This window comes from Saimiri boliviensis, chromosome 13, assembly GCF_048565385.1.
Source record: "Saimiri boliviensis isolate mSaiBol1 chromosome 13, mSaiBol1.pri, whole genome shotgun sequence".
In the NCBI taxonomy this organism is placed as follows: domain Eukaryota; kingdom Metazoa; phylum Chordata; class Mammalia; order Primates; family Cebidae; genus Saimiri; species Saimiri boliviensis.
Window position 1 is genome coordinate 102686353 of NC_133461.1, and position 16366 is coordinate 102702718.

General features: G+C 49.0%; 1 protein-coding gene and 1 pseudogene across 2 annotated transcripts in view; both read left to right on the forward strand.

The window, feature by feature from the left end:
- Positions 1-16366, forward strand: part of SCARA3 (scavenger receptor class A member 3) — a 37903-nt gene that overhangs the window by 7927 nt on the left and 13610 nt on the right. The window contains exons 2-3 of the mRNA XM_039460999.2: positions 8654-8752; positions 10448-10567. Of these exons, the coding sequence (XP_039316933.1) occupies positions 8654-8752; positions 10448-10567 (219 nt within the window). The remainder of the gene's footprint in view (positions 1-8653; positions 8753-10447; positions 10568-16366) is intronic.
- LOC141580872 (heat shock protein beta-1 pseudogene) lies at positions 14116-14814 on the forward strand (annotated as a pseudogene). Its single transcript, XR_012513279.1, has one exon. The product of XR_012513279.1 is annotated as a heat shock protein beta-1 pseudogene (transcript).

Below are 16366 nucleotides of genomic sequence, written 5' to 3' on the forward strand. Positions count from 1 at the left end.
GTTTAAGTCTTTAATCCATCTGGAGTTAATTTTAGTGTAAGGTGTCAGGAAGGGGTCCAGTTTCTGCTTTCTGCACGTGGCTAGCCAGTTTTCCCAACACCATTTATTAAACAGGGAATCCTTTCCCCATTGCTTGTTCTTGTCAGGTTTGTCAAAGATCAGATGGTTGTAGATGTGTGGCATTGCCTCTGAGGCCTCTGTTCTGTTCCATTGGTCTATATCTCTGTTTTGGTACCAGTACCATGCTGTTTTGATTACTGTAGCCTTGTAGTATAGTTTGAAGTCCGGTAGTGTGATACCTCCCACTTTGTTCTTTTTGCTTAGAATTGACTTGGCTATGCGGGCTCTCTTTTGGTTCCATATGAAGTTTAAGGTGCTTTTTTCCAGTTCTGTGAAGAAGGTCATTGGTAGCTTGATGTGGATAGCGTTGAATCTGTAAATTACTTTGGGCAGTATGGCCATTTTCACGATACTGATTCTTCCTAACCACGAGCATGGAATGTTTCTCCATCTGTTTGTATCCTCTCTTATTTCGTTGAGCAGTGGCTTGTAGTTCTCCTTGAAGAGGTCCTTTACGTTCCTTGTTAGTTGTATTCCTAGGTATTTTATTCTCTTTGTAGCAATTGCGAATGGCAGTTTGTTCTTGATTTGGCTCTCTTTAAGTCTGTTATTGGTGTATAGAAATGCTTGTGATTTTTGCACGTTGATTTTGTATCCTGAGACTTTGCTGAAGTTGCTTATCAGTTTCAGGAGATTTTGGGCAGAGATGATGGGGTCTTCTAGATATACAATCATGTCATCTGCAAATAGAGACAATTTGATTTCCTCCTTTCCTATTTGAATACCTTTTATTTCTTTTTCTTGCCTGATTGCTCTGGCTCGGGGTGTTTTTGTAGTTGCTTTTGGCTTTTTGTTTGCATGCCTGCTTGCTTGAGACAGGGTCTTGCACTGTTGCCCAGGATGGAGGGTGGTGACATTATCATGGCTCATTGAAGCCTCTACCTCTTGGGCTCAAGCAATCACCTCTCCTAAACCTCCCATGTACCTGGGACTACAGGTGCATGCCACCATGCCCAGCTGATTTTTGTATTTTTTGTAGAGATGAGGTTTCACCCTGTTGCCCAGGCTGATCTCAAACTCTTGGGCTCAAGTGATCCTCCTGCCTCAGCCTCCAAAAATGTTGGGATTACAGGCATGAGCCACTATACCTGGCTTGCAGGATTTTTAAAAAATCGTTTCGGCCGGGCGCAGTGGCTCAAGCCTGTAATCCCAGCACTTTGGGAGGCCGAGGCGGGCGGATCACAAGATCAAGAGATCGAGACCATCCTGGTCAACATGGTGAAACCCCTTCTCTACTAAAAATACAAAAAATTAGCTGGGCATGGTGGTGCGTGCCTGTAATCCCAGCTACTCAGGAGGCTGAGGCAGGAGAATTGCCTGAACCCAGGGGGTGGAGGTTGCGGTGAGCTGAGATCGCGCCATTGCACTCCAGCCTGGGTAACAAGAGCGAAACTCCGTCTCACAAAAAAAAAAAAAAAAAAAAAATGGGTTTCATAACATCCCATACTAAGACACTATGAGAATCAATGTAACCAATCCCCTAGAGATGGGCATTGTAGCTATTTGCATGTTCCCCCAGGCTGATCATAGCCTGCAGTGATTACCGTTACATGTACATCTTGGCCTAGTTGTATAATTATTCTCTTAACATGAAGATCCTAGAAAAAGGATTACTCAGTCAAAGGGCACTCTCCCCTGCAGTATTGACAGAGGGTGCCAGGCTACTCGGAATGCATGAGAGGTCCTCTCTCCCCATCCCTTCCCCAGGCTGGGTTTGAGGTCTAGGCGTCTGGATAGAGTTACTGAATGATAAAGAAAGAAGTTGGCACCTCATGGTCTTGACCCTTTCAGAAAAGGAGAAAGTGAGCTCATCTTTGGAGGATGAGATGGGCTGACCCGAGGAGGAACCCAGGAATGGAAGGTGCGAATTCAGATGGCAGGACTTGAATGGAGCCAAGCCTGCAGTACCGGGCTTCCCCCATGCAGTGTGAAGAAATCAGGCTGAGGACCACAGGGACTGTGGCAGCGGAGAGAGCTACAGGCTCCAGAGGGCAGAAGGCAACTCTCGGGACTGGGCTGGTCTTGGAGCTCAGGGTGAATAAGAACCTGGAGGAAGGAGAGGGAGGAAAGGCTTAGCAGACTGGAGATGAAGAAGGGAAGGAGCTTGAGATCAAGCAGTTGGGACAGCCATAAGCCTTAAGCTCCAGAGGGCAGGCAGGATGCGTAGCGATGAGATGGTAAATCCCATGTCCAGGAGCCCTGAGTTTCAACAAAAAAGCTGCCTCCGTTCAAGTTGACGGCAGGAGACAGAATGAAGAAATAATCCAATCCAGGTGATGTCATTATCCAGAACAGTGTGCCCTAAAATAAGAGTCCCTCTGCCTCTGAACAGAGGTCCCAGAATTCATAGATACATTTATTTTTCAAGATCTGCAGGAAGTTCCATGGTCAAATGAGTCTGAGAACCATGGAATTCAACACAGATTTAAATGGGCTTACTTTTTTTTTTTTTTTTTTGCAGGACTTCTCACAATGTTTACTATGTGAATGTGAATCTCTAAGACGGTGATAGAGTATGCCGTATTTTCCACATTTACTTGATCAAATAACCCTTTTTCACAAAGAATAATTTGGGACTAGTGTCCCATAGGATATGTTTTGAAAAATTGGTTTCTTGAAAGTTGGAAATTGTTCCTGGGAGTGATGGGGGTTGGGAGGTGACCATAAATGGCAGCATTAATTGGAATAGGATAGAAAAATAATGCGAATAAAATGACTGCTATTACTATTTATCAAGCATTTCCTGTATGTCAGGTACTTTCCATACACATCTTGTTGAATTTTCACAGGAGCTAGGTGGAGCAGATGATCTCACCACCATTTATGAATTAGGAACATGAAGCTGAGAGGAGGGACGTGGGATGCCCATGTGAGAGAGGGTAGGGTTTGTAGGATCAGAGGTGACAGCAGGGATCAAGAGAACCGGTGATTCCTGGCCAGGTGTGGTGGCTTACACCTATAATCCCAACACTTTGGGAGACCCAGAGAGGAGGATCACTTGAGGTCAGGAATTTGAGACCAGGCTGGGCAACATAGTGAGACCTTGTGTCTACAAAAAAATAAAGAAGATTAGCTGGGTGTGATGGTGCACACCTGTAGCCCCAACTACTTGGGAGGCTGAGGTGGGAGGATCACTAGAACCTGGGAGGTCTAGGCGGTACTGAGTTACGATCGCACCACTGCACTCTAGCCTGGCCGACAGAGCAAGACCCAGTCTAGAAAAGAAAAGAAAAGAATGGTGGTGATTCCCACCCCTCCCATCCCTCCGAATTCATGAGGTTCAGGGGAGTGGGGATGTGCTGTGTCCACAGAGGAGCCAGTGTGTAAGTAATGGGGGAAGCGCGTCTGTTGCATTGCGTGGGTAGCCTGCCTCTCTTGTCTCAACTAGAGGCAGCACCAGCCTGCCAGCAGATATTTAGAAATGGGTGGGCATTAGGGGTTGTCACAATGACCAGGGATTGCCACTGGGCTTTAGCAGACAAGGCCAGGATGCTGAATGTCTGTGCAGAGCGGGTCACGCCTGTCTAATGAAGAATCGTGCCACCTGGAATAGGGTCTCGGTTAGAAAAGTCGAGGGCAGGGCCGGGCGCGGTGGCTCAAGCCTGTAATCCCAGCACTTTGGGAGGCCGAGGCGGGTGGATCACGAGGTCGAGAGATCGAGACCATCCTGGTCAACAAGGTGAAAACCCGTCTCTACTAAAAATACAAAAAATTAGCTGGGCATGGTGGTGTGTGCCTGTAATCCCAGCTACTCAGGAGGCTGAGGCAGGAGAATTGCTTGAACCCAGGAGGCGGAGGTTGTGGTGAGCCGAGATCGCGCCATTGCATTCCAACCTGGGTAACAAGAGCGAAACTCCGTCTCCAAAAAAAAAAAGAAAAAAGAAAAGTCGAGGGCAAGAAAGGGGAGGAAAGTTGTTTGGGATAAAGAGGGTTTAGAATAAAGCAGGGATTTACCCACAACCACTGTGGGTAACAGAGTGAGAGGCAACTGAAGGGATTCAGGTGGAGGTGGCAGGAACCGGGAGAGGAGCCTGTCCCAGAGCAGCAGATGTGGCTTTAGGGATGCAGGAGCTTGAGGATGGGGACCAGAAAATGAGGAGAGAAACTGGCAGAACGATGGACGCAGAAAAGGACAGCTCATTAGGCAGGAGGATCTGAAGGAAAAGGACCCGCGTCTCGAGACCTGAGCCGGCAGGCAGATTCCACCCGGTTACAGACAACCCCACAAAGGAAGCCTGTGGAGAGGGGGTGGTGGCGGGAGGGCTGTAATGAAAACAATTTTGCAACCTTAGTTATAGCATTCGCCAACCTTAAACTATAGCTATTCTGCATTTAAATATAGCATTGGCTCTGGAGTAGACTCAGAAGTCTTTATTTTTACTGATCCAATTGGCTGTTTTGAAAACCCACTCTGTGAACCCTGCAGAAGATAATCATCAAAATATGTTCCTGGAAGTGCCCAAAGAAAGACCTTTTATTTAATTCCTCGAATCTCTCCCCCTGGCTGACTCAGATGGAAGAATGCAGTCCCAGAAAGGCGAAAGAGCGAACCGAGGACACATTTTTGGTCAACCAAAAGAAAGCCGGCATCGGCGACCACAGTTGAGTTAGCAGTTGGTTGACAGGTCCAGGCTATTTTTTTTTTTTCTACCCTCAAAGGGAAAGCTGAACCAAGCTCAACCCCAGTGGAGTCAGTGGCCGTGCTTAGCAATGCACCAACGCGTGCACCTTCCATTAAACTTACTGCATGGCTCTGTGGGAGCAGAGGCTTAAAAAAACAAAAACAAGAGTTTCTCCTCTTGCGTTTATCCTTCTTTCTGGGTTTGAGATGGATATTATGACCTAGTGGATGACAGGAAGAGAGGCCTTTTCAAATCTCTACTGGTAGCCACTATTTTATATGTCTGGGCTTATAACCATGGCCTTGACCTTCACAGGCTATTTAAGTCTTTTTCTAAGCACACCACTTCTTCATTCATACATACTCTGACCAGAACAATCTTGGTATAATATCATGAGCTTCTGCTTGCCAAGGGCTCGGCTTCTGAGAGCCTCACAAATGCTTTGGATTATGTTCTCAGTAAGTGAACAAGGCTAAAGTAGTAAGTTGCTATAGAATTCCAGACATAAGTGGGTCAGGGGTCCCCATGGTCCAGGCCTTAGTGTTGGAAGACAGGAAATCCAAGGGATTAGAGGGAAAAGATTGTTTTGGGGATTGGGGAGGGCTGTGAGTTATGGAGCTGAGATGTCAGTGGAGGGAAGGTGGCCAAACACCCATGGTCCCTGGTCTAGAGCCATCCGAGATCCTCGCTGGCAGCTGCTACTTCCCTTCCCATGGGCCACCACCGGAAAGTATTTCCACTGGCTAACAATTGCTAATTTGGGGGGTTGTCCACTGGGAGAGCTGGTTATAACAAAGCTCTGTGTTTTTGAGAGGGTGTTTGCTGAAGGCTGGTGTCAGCCTTGCTTGATTTAAGTCATCCCAGATTCCCTGCAAAGGCTATAAACAGTGAAGTGATGAAATTGGCCCCGGAGCCAGAACAGGGAGGAGGCCCAGTCACAGGGGAGGGCAGAGGAACTCATCACGGATGGAGAGAAAGGAGGATCAGACCCGAGGAGGCAGCTCCGCTCTAAAGGATGGAAGGAGTACCTCCCCACGGGGGCCCAGGGCGGTGGTGAATACAGCTCACAGCGCGGTTCTGGCTGGGATCCTCTGGAGGTGAGAGGCCATGGCTAGGAGGGTGAGGTTTTGGTCAGACAGGAACAGAACGCACCAAGGATTCTTCTGCCTTGCCCCAGGCATTCGTTTATGGGAAAGAGATTGTAATCCTGGTGACTGCCCAGGCCAGGCTTCCTTGTAAACTGTTGGCAGACTGATGATGGGACAGCTGCCCAAGGAGAGCTGACAGTGATGCTTCTTAGGATACTCATGCAAAGGAACTTTTCATGCTTCCTTCCTTCTCCCGCGTTACCTTCCAAAGTGCCTGCCCACACATCCCCAGCACATACACACTAGCGCCCCAGAAAGCAGAACCTACCTGGAATCTCCTGCTGCAGAGAGGAAGATCTGAATTTAGGAAGCTTTGCCACAGCCTGACTTTGTGACTTTAGCCAGGCTAAAAACCTCACACCACACACAGACAGGCACACACACATGCACACTGATGGGCAAACATGCATGTGCACACATGTGCGAGCACAGGCACACACAGGCATGCAGGAATACTCACGTGTAAATGCACAGGCACACACAGGCATGCACACATACACATGCATACATGCACAAGCACACAGCCTAGGCATGCATGCATACTCATACATACATAGTATACACCGTCATGCACACGTGCACACACATATAGCATTCAGTTTCCTCATCTGTCAAATCAGGAGAAAATGTTCTCACTCCGTCTCTCAGGCTAACTGTAGGGATCAAATGGGATAACAGATGTGAGCGTGCTTTCAAAGTCCTAAACCCCAGGTCTCCTTTGTCTCCCAGATTTATTCAGTCTCTGGGGTGGAGCTCTGACTGTTGTTGTTCCCTTGAAAGTGCCCCAAAGAGCTTCACAGGTAGGCGTGAAACTGCTACTGGAAAGCATAATACCAGATCCTTCATTGGTTCATTTGAAATTGTGTTTGTTGAGCCTTTCTCTGTGCCAGCCACCACGCTAGGGGCATTGGATAAAGCAGAGAACAAGACAGATGCAGTCCCCACCCTCAGAGCTGAAGTGCTGGGGAAGAGAACTGTTGCATGGACGGGAGAGGCCCGTGGCATTCTTCCACGGGAGAGCCCAGGGCATGTGAGGTGTGGGCATCAGGGCCTTACGCTAGTCTGGGAGCTCAAGAAAGACTGCTGGGGAAGTGAAGTTTAAGCCATGCATGAAGGCCAAGCAGAGGGCATTCATGGACATGATGGTGGCATCTTTAATTTGGGGTCACCCTTGGTCCCCTCCCTACTGAGTCCACTCAGAGCTGCTTCTGCTTACCTGCAGTGCTTGCTGACTGCATCTCAGCTCCCGTGTTGGTCACAATGGCTGTGGTACGGTATTCGGGCCTCAGGTGCTCATGGGTCTAGGATGCGACTCAAGATGCCCGTCAGTCATGGTCAGGAGCCCCTGAGGCTCCGCAGCTCATTCAGGCACCACTGTCTTCTTGTCTTCCCACTGACCTTGTCATTGCAGAAGCAAGATTTCTTAGCACTTGGTGGAACCTTTGCTCATTACCTCAAGTTGGTTGTAAGTATGGTAGAAAAGATTTCCGAGTTCACATCTTGGCTTCACCAGTCCTATTCTGTGTGCTGCTAAGCAACATGCTTCAGTTCCCTGAACCTCAGTCTTTCTGTCCATAAATGTGATACTTTGGACTGTAGAGTTTATAAGGTGTTGTGAAGATTGCCTTGAGGCAAAACCCAGCACTTTATTGCATTAAAAACAAAAAAAGGAAAAGAGCAAAATTTGAAGCTGCTTATTCTAGGATTACCAACTTAAAATATTCTCTGGTTATAAAACGTAGGCATTAAATAAACTACAGACATACAGCTAAGTGCATAGCCAAAGGTGAAAGAAAGCAGGGAATCCTTAAGGACCCAAAAAACTAGCAAAGAAAGAGAGAAAGAGAAAGAGAGGGAGAGGGAGGGGGAGAGAGAGAGAGAGAGAGAAAGAAAGAAAGGAGGGAGGGATAGAAAGAGAAAGAAAGGGAGAGGGAGGAGAGAGGAGGAAGGGAGAGAGAGAGAGGAGAGAGAAAGAGGAAGAGAGAGAAAGGAGGGAGGGAGAGAAGGAAAGAAAAGAAGAAAGAAGGAAGGAAGGGAGGGAGGGAAAAGCCAAGTGTTACTTACAAGGTGTGGGAGTTGAAGGGTGTCTAAGGAACGTGAGCAATCTTCTGAGTGAGGGATACATCATTTAAGTCTTAGTTACAGACCATATAGTCCCAGGGAATAAGCCCTGAATCAGCCTCTGGCAGGACACCTTCTTCTCCTAAGGTCCCTTGACATGCCAGGGATCCTGGGTGAGATGGTGTGAGGCAGGGATCTGCACCCATCCTGTCTCCTCCCCTCTCTGGCCTCCTCCTCTACACAGCCTCCCAGCTATGCTGGAGGCAGAGTCTTGGTGGGGACTGTGCTGGGGCCAGATTCAGCCTTGTCCCCGGAGAAGAGGAATTCTGCTTGGGTGACCAAGTGTTGGGGAATAGAAGGATGCTAAGCCAGAGCAAGCAGCCAGCTCTTATTTCTCCTTACTTCACTTCCAGGGGTTTGAGTGAGCTGCAGACAGAGCAGGGCTAGAGCAGGCACTGAGCTGAACCGTGTGTCTTTCCCAGCGTGTGGGAAATGGGGATCTCTCCTTATCCAGAGGGTTGAGACATCCCAGCTCCTCAGCCACCTAATGCCTGTGTCCACTCCCTTTTTGCAGCTTACTTCAGGCCACCTGGAGTGCAGTGAACTGGCTCTGGGGTAGAGGTAGGCACAGGATGTGGGGACTGGTAAACAAAGGAGATGACTGGGATGGCTTTGGGTCTGACGGCGCTGGCTCTGTTTTAGTGAGGTCGGCCGGCGGTGACGGAGATGCCCTGTGCGTTACAGAAGAGGACGTGGTGGGCGAAGACGAGGACATGCCGACCTTCCCATGCACCCAGGAGGGTAAGGACTCTGGGGCTGCCCCTCATCTCTACTCCGGGCTGAGAGATCCCTGTCTCCATCCCCAGGCCAGTGAGAGACTTGTCTCTTCAGGTGCTTTCAAAAGCCTGGCTGTCCTTTCACCACTGCTTCCTGGATGTGAAAGGGCAGGGTTCATGGCTCTGGGCGTGCAGTACCAATGAAGTCAAAGGAGTTTTAAAATTTTTTTTAGATGACATGGTTTTGCTGTGTTGCCCAGGCTGATATGAGTGGTGCAACCATGGATCACTGCAACCTCAAATTCCTGGGCTTAAGTGATCCTCCCACCTCAGCCTCCTAAGCAGCTGTGACCATAGGCACCCACCACCACGCCTGGATACATTTTTAAAATTTTTTTGTAGATATGAGGGTCTTGCTACGTTGCCCAGGCTGGTCTCAAACTCCTGGCCTCAAGTGATCTGCCTGCCTCCGCCTCTAAAATTGTTGGCGTTGCAGATGTGAGCCACTGTGCTTGGCCTGAAATCAAAGCTTGACACAAATGCTACCTGTCTCCTGGGCACCTACCAAGACCCATCACTGCCATATCCCAGAGTCACATACCCTATCCCTGGGCCTGTCTTCTAGCTGGCTGGGACCATCCGCTTCATTGTATCCCAGGCCACCCACAGTGCTGTTTGGAATGTGGTCTCTCGGTGGCTTTGGTGTGGATTAGAGCAGTTGTTCTCAACCCTGGCTCTTCATTGCAATCACCCATGGATGCATGAGACCAACCCTTGGAAATTCCGATTTATTTGGCCTGGCGTATGAACTGGGCATCAGGATTTTTAAAAGTCCCGGTACGCAGAAAGTGCAGCTAAAGTTGAGTTCACCGTAGGAATTCGCAGCTGGGCCATTGCTGCATTCCGTTGCCTGTTGGTCACCTGCCCGCGTATTCAGGAACATTTGGCTCTCTCCTTGCTTTTTACCAGCAACTCAACTGGTGGACCGCGACTACTTGTTTGGTTTCCAGGAGAATGTCTGGTTCCCTGAAAAGTTTGGGGACTGGACACCGACATTCTGGTTTTCCAGGGACTAAGGGGATCCCCAGGGTGTGGGACTTCCCATTTTCTTTTTTATTTTTTTAAATAGAGATGGGATCTTGCTATGCTGCCCAGGCTGGCCTCAAACTCCTGGACTCAAGTGATACACCTGCCTCAGCCTCCTAAAGTGCTGGGATTACAGGCATGAGCCACTGCACCCAATGGACCTTCAGTTTTAAAACCTAGACAATCTCAGCAAACCAGGATGATCTGTGCCATGCTGAGGCGTTCCTATGACAGGAGACTTTCATTGCTAAAACCCAGAAGGTCTTGGGCAAGCCCGGGCAAGTTGTTCCTTCAGTGGGGCCTCGGGCTGGCTGCCTATGCTGTGGGTCATCAGTAGGATCAGTGGAGAAGGAAGAGGTGTTTCCCCTCCCATGGACTGAATGAAGACACTATGGAGAGAGTATGATGATGGGGGGCTGTTCTTTGAAGTCTCGACTCAACTCAGTCTCCTGCATTCTAGAAAGCACCAGCACCTAGAGAAAGGCTGTAGGACAGATAGGGAATGAGGGTCAAGAAGAGCTCCCCTTCTGAGCCTGGTTAGAATGTGACAGGCCAGAGCAGGAACATGGAACTGGCCCTTCAACTCCAGCCTGGTCCACTGGCCTAAGCTGTTGTGTTCCTATGTCCTCCACAGGCCAGCCAGGGCTCCGCTGCAGCCGCTGCCAGAAGAACCTGTCTTTGCACACATCGGTGCGGATTCTTTACCTCTTCCTGGCCCTGCTCCTGGTGGCCGTGGCTGTGTTGGCCTCTCTGGGTAAGTCCAGGGCGCGCCCATCCCGGGCTGCAGAAGGGTGTCTGGTCAGGGATCTGGCACCGAAAGCTTCCTTGTAAAGACAAACACTTGACATCTGTATCCCAGGGCCCAGAGCCAGCATCTTCCTGGCCAGGGAATCTCCATGCCTACTCCAAACTGCAGAGACTGGCAACTGACGAGGTCTTTGGCCTTGAGGAAGGCACCCGCCCCTGGGGACCGCGCTTTCCCATTGGTGTAATGAGATGATAAGACTAGGTCAGTGTTTCTCAGGTTCAGCTCCATGTTGGAGCCACCTTGGAGCTTTAAAGAATGTTGATGTCTGGGCCCCACCCCGATCATGAATTTAATTCGGTATCTTTCAGCTCTCCTGACACAGGCTTGAGATCACTGGATTGAGTGACTTCTAAATCCCCTTTCATGGGCTATGCGAGTGTTTCTCATAGTGAGGCTGGACACCTACCTGCAGCAATTTCACCTTCAGTGTTTGTTAAAATGCGCATTCCTTGGTCTCACCCAGCCAGACCTGCTGAGACCAAGGAATCTGGGGGGTCCTGCAGGTGAGATCCAGGGATCTGAGATTTGGTTCTTCTCATACACATTGGAGTTTGTAATAGCTGAGCCGGGTCACTGCACGTAGCCAGAGACAGGTCACTTCCACCTTCCAGATGCTGACAGATTGTGGTAAACTGGTTACAGCAAATTTGGTGGCATCTCACTGTAATCCCATTCCAATCTTAGCTTCAAACTTTGAAAATCCAGGCTCTGGTAGGGTTGTTTGTTCCAATCTACTTGATTTTAGAAATAAGGCCTGGAGTAGGGAGAGGGAGTCGAGGCTCTGAGGGGCGCTTCCCAGCTCTCATATGGACCCTGAGCCCGCACGTCCCTAAGGGGAGGCGCCTCATCCTGGTCCTAGCTGGAGATATTCGGCAACCAGCCTTCTTAGCTTGAAGGCAAGAGGCCAGCATACTAATGATCTGAATAGACATGAGTTGTCTTCCAGTAATCCAAAGGCATTAATTAATCCAACACAAGCCGAGCGCCTGCTCTGTGCCAGGCTCTGGGAATGCTGGGTTGCGTCAATTACATTTCACCATCAAGGGGCGTGGTTCTTCCCCCTCGTCCGGGGATATTGGAATCCCTTGGAAAGCATTTAAAAATACATGCCAGAGTAACCCCCCTCCACTCACTCCAGATGAATTAAATCAGAATCTCTGGGTGGGACCCGGGCCTTAGTCATTTATAAATCGCCTCAGGGGATTCCAGTGTGCAGCTAGATTTAAGGACCTAGGGCAGGCGTCCCCAAACTATGGCAGCGGCAGCGGGCCGCATGCGGCCCCCTGAGGCCATTTATCCGGCCCCCCGCCGCACTTCAGGAAGGGGCACCTCTTTCATTGGTGGTCAGTGAGAGGAGCTCAGTATGTGGCGGCCCTCCAACGGGTATGAGGGACAGTGAACTGGCCCCCTGTGTAAAAAGTTTGGGGACGCCTGACCTAGGGTTTCAGGCCTTCCCAAGCCCCTCACCACCTGTCTCTGCTAAATCAGTTTACAGGGTCTGGCCTTTCAGAAAGTGGCCAAAATCCTGGGCCAAAGGAGGGAAGCAGCCACAGTCTTCCTATCAGAGGCCGCAAACTGGCTGTCGGAGAACTTGTCAAGAGTTCTGGTTACTCCTTTTAGGGCTTCAGCTCAGAGCACCCAAGGGACCCGGGGCTATTATCAAAGCTCCAAGAGCCACAGGCCCAGGCCCAGAGAACAGCATAGGCACCAAAGAGTTTCAGAGAGGACGACAGGATGCGAGACGCTGTCACATACGTAACGTTCATGAGTCAGCCTGGCAGGCTGGAGCGGGAGGCTGGCCCCACTCCTCACGGGAGGGAACAGTCCTGGGGAGGAGACGTCATTTGCCCTGAGATCCAGCGTGAATGGACAGAGGATCAGAAGAACTGGGGTGAGGCGTGCGTGTCTGTGAACTGTGGGAGACCTTTGGGTTTCCTTTTTTTGTTTTTGCCTCCAGCTTGGGTATCCCAGGTCCCTAGAACAGTGTTGGCACTATCCTGGCCTAAATGGCAGGCGCCCAATAATATCTCTAGAAAGAATGTCTATAGATTTGTAAAGCGTATGTGTGCGTGTGTGTATGTGTGAGTGTGTGAATAGACCTGCTCAGTGCTTTACACTAGGACTGTGACCACAGTCTGGAGGGTTGGGAAAATCAGTCAGCAGACATTACAAACCAACTCTGTTCATTGAATCAAGTATTTTTTTTGTAGTCAAGTGCATACTGGGGGCCAAGAACTATATTCTATACTGGGCAGCATACTGCTTGGGAAAACACAGACCCTGCCTTCATGGAGCTTATAATCTAGAGCAGAGCTTGGCCAGTTTTTTCTGTAAAGGGCTATGTAGTAAATATTTTAGGCTCTTCAGGTTACATATGATCTTTGTCATAACCAAACTCTCATCGCAGAGCAAAAACAGCCACAGGCAGTCTGTAAATGATTAGGGGTGGCAGCTCCATAAAACAGACATTGGGCTGGATTTCACCTGCCGGCCATCATTTGCCACCCCCCGGTCTAGAGCAGTGATCTCTAAACATTTTTGACTGTGCACAACATCAGTAAAAAATTCATTTAAAATACATCCAAAGACCAGGCACGGTGACTCACGCCTGTAATCCCAGCACTTGGGGCGGCCGAGGTGGGCAGCTCACTAGGTCAGGAGATCGAGATCATCCTGGCCAACATGGTGAAACCCTGTCTCTACTAAAAATACAAAAATTAGCCAGGTATGGTGGTGCATACCTGTAATCCCAGCTACTAGGGAGGCTGAGGCAGGAGAATTGCTTGAACCAGGGAGCCAGAGGTTGCAGTGAGCTGAGATTGTGCCACCGCACTCCAGCCTGGCAACAGAGTGAGATTCCATTAAAAAAAGAAAAAGAAAAAAAAATTCAAAACTTGACACAGATTGATGAATGGGTGAAAGAGATGGATGAATAGAAAATAAATACAGAAAAAATGCTACTTATAGATTCTAAGTGATAGGCATATAGGTCTTCACTGTACAAGTCCTTCTATTCTTTTGTTTGAAAAATTTTATAATTAAATGTTGGAAAAGAAAAAGTTGATAGGCTCACAACCTCCAAAATATACCTATTTATTTATAAGTGATGTATATGTATTATTTGCCATATTGTCTACATGATAAAACATAATTTTAAAGGGATGAAAAAACATCTAAAACATTAGGAAAATGGCTTAAAAAGCAAATATGTAATGATTAATCCTGAAATACTCAATGAAGAAATAAGCAAGGCCAGGTGCAGTGGCTCCTGTCTATAACCCCAGCACCTTGGGAGACCAAGGTGGGAGGATCACTTGAGCCCAGGAGTTTGAGGCCAGCCTGGACAACATAGTGAGACCCCATCTCATTTCAATTTTTAAAACATTGAAAATTAACTGAGGATGGTAACACGTGCCGGTAGCCCCAGCTACCTAGGAGGCTGAGGTGGGATGATCACTTGAGCCCAGGAGATTGAGGCTGCAGTGAGCCATGATCACAGCACTGTACTCCCCTTCTTGCTCCTGCGGCGCCCCAGCTGGGACCCCTTCCGCGACTGGTACCCGCACAGCCGTCTCTTCGACCAGGCCTTCGGGATGCCCCGGCTGCCGGAGGAGTGGTCGCAGTGGTTCGGCACCAGCAGCTGGCCGGGCTACGTGCGCCCCCTGCCCCCCGCCGCCGTGGAGGGCCCCGAGGTGGCCGCGCCCGCCTACAGCCGCGCGCTCAGCCGGCAGCTCAGCAGCGGGGTCTCGGAGATCCGGCACACGGCGGACCGCTGGCGCGTGTCCCTGAACGTCAACCACTTCGCCCCCGAGGAGCTGACGGTCAAGACCAAGGATGGCGTGGTGGAGATCACCGGCAAGCACGAGGAGCGGCAGGATGAGCATGGATTCATCTCCCGCTGCTTCACCAGGAAATACACGCTGCCCCCTGGCGTGGACCCCAGCCAGGTCTCCTCCTCCCTGTCCCCCGAGGGTACGCTGACCGTGGAGGTCCCCATGCCCAAGCCAGCCACGCAGTCCAACGAGATCACCATCCCCGTCACCTTCGAGTCGCGGGCCCAGCTTGGGGGCCCAGAAGCTGCGAAATCTGCCTGGGTAACAGAGGGAGACTCTGTCTCAAAAAAACAAAAGAAAAAGAAAGAAAATGAACAGGTGAATGAATTATATGGAATGGAGTGAGCCTTGGCTGTTGACTTGGAAGTAGACTTAATGAAGCATAGGAATAGGAACCAAAGTCACTCAGTCTCTCTGTATCTCTTTTCATCTATGCATGGGATCTTAATTATAGGGAGGCTCAAATGGAATAATAACTATTGTAAACTGTAAAGTGCTTGTCTCATGTAACAGCATGTGATTATTTCCAAACTCTCTCAACATGTCACTGTCACTAAGCAAATCTCCTGATGGCTCTGAGGTGTACAGTATTAACTGGAGCCTGGAGATTCCAAATAATTCAAAAGCATAGAGTTTTGGAGTTGATGAGAGCATTCGAGTGATCGAGCTCCACGTTTTCGTTTTATATGTGATTGCACTGAGCTCAGGAAAGGGAACTGACTTGCCCAAAGTCACCCAGCAGATGTGAAGTAAAGCAGGACCAGAGCTGTGTTACTCAGTGCTCTTGGTGGTGCTAATTCTTGCCTTTTTACTTGACCTTAAGAGGATCTGTGGGAAACATCTTGCTGAACCTCAGAACAACCCATGCCCTCCCTCACTCCCAGGCCCATCTGGGTACCTGCCGGAGAAAGCTGGGCATCCTGCTGCTGCCAAGACATGTTCCAACCACTGACCAACACGACCCCCTTAGTAGACTGCGAGGCTGCCCATGGGATAGAAACTAGTGTAACCTTTTCTGGCCACAGTTTGGCAGCTTTTATCAAGGAGTTCAAAAATGTTAATACCCTTGGCACCCATAAGTCTACTTTAAGCAATTTATCCCAAGAGAATTATCATAGACACACCACCATCATATATAAGGATTATTTCTAGAATTAAGCATTACACACACACACACACACACACACACACACACACACACACATATATATATATATATATATATATATATATATATATTTTTTTTTTTTTTTTGAGATGGAGTTTCACTCTTGTTACCCAGGCTGGAGTGCAATGGCACAATCTCAGCTCACAGCAACCTCTGCCTCCCGGGTTCAAGCAATTCTCCTGCCTCAGCCTCCCGAGTAGCTGAGACTACAGGCACATGCCACCTTGCCCAGCTAATTTTTGTATTTTTAGTGGAGACGGGGTTTCACCATGTTGACCAGGATAGTCTTGATCTCTTGACCTCGTGATCCATCATCTGCCTCGGCCTCCCAAAGTGCTGGAATACATTACTTACATTTATAGATCAAGTTTTATTTATGAGCTCAGAAGAGGAGGTACTTTAAGTGTCCCCAGCAATAGGGGATTCTTATATAATTATTGTATTATTTATATAGAATGCCATGCTGATACCAAAAGTCATTATTTTAAAGTGATTTAAGCCTGGATGGGAAAGTGTCCATGATATGATACCAGAAAAGCAACATAAAAGAAAACAGATGAGATGTTCGGAGCATCCCAGGTTTGCTTTGCTTTTCTAAGAAAGTACAGTCATCCCCACCTAGCCACAGTTTCAGTTCCCCGAGGTCAGTCGGCAACATCATGGCTTGATGAACCCCCTTCTGACATAAGGCCAAGGTCAGTAGTAGCCCAACAGTCAGTCACGATGCCTGCGTCACTCACCTCA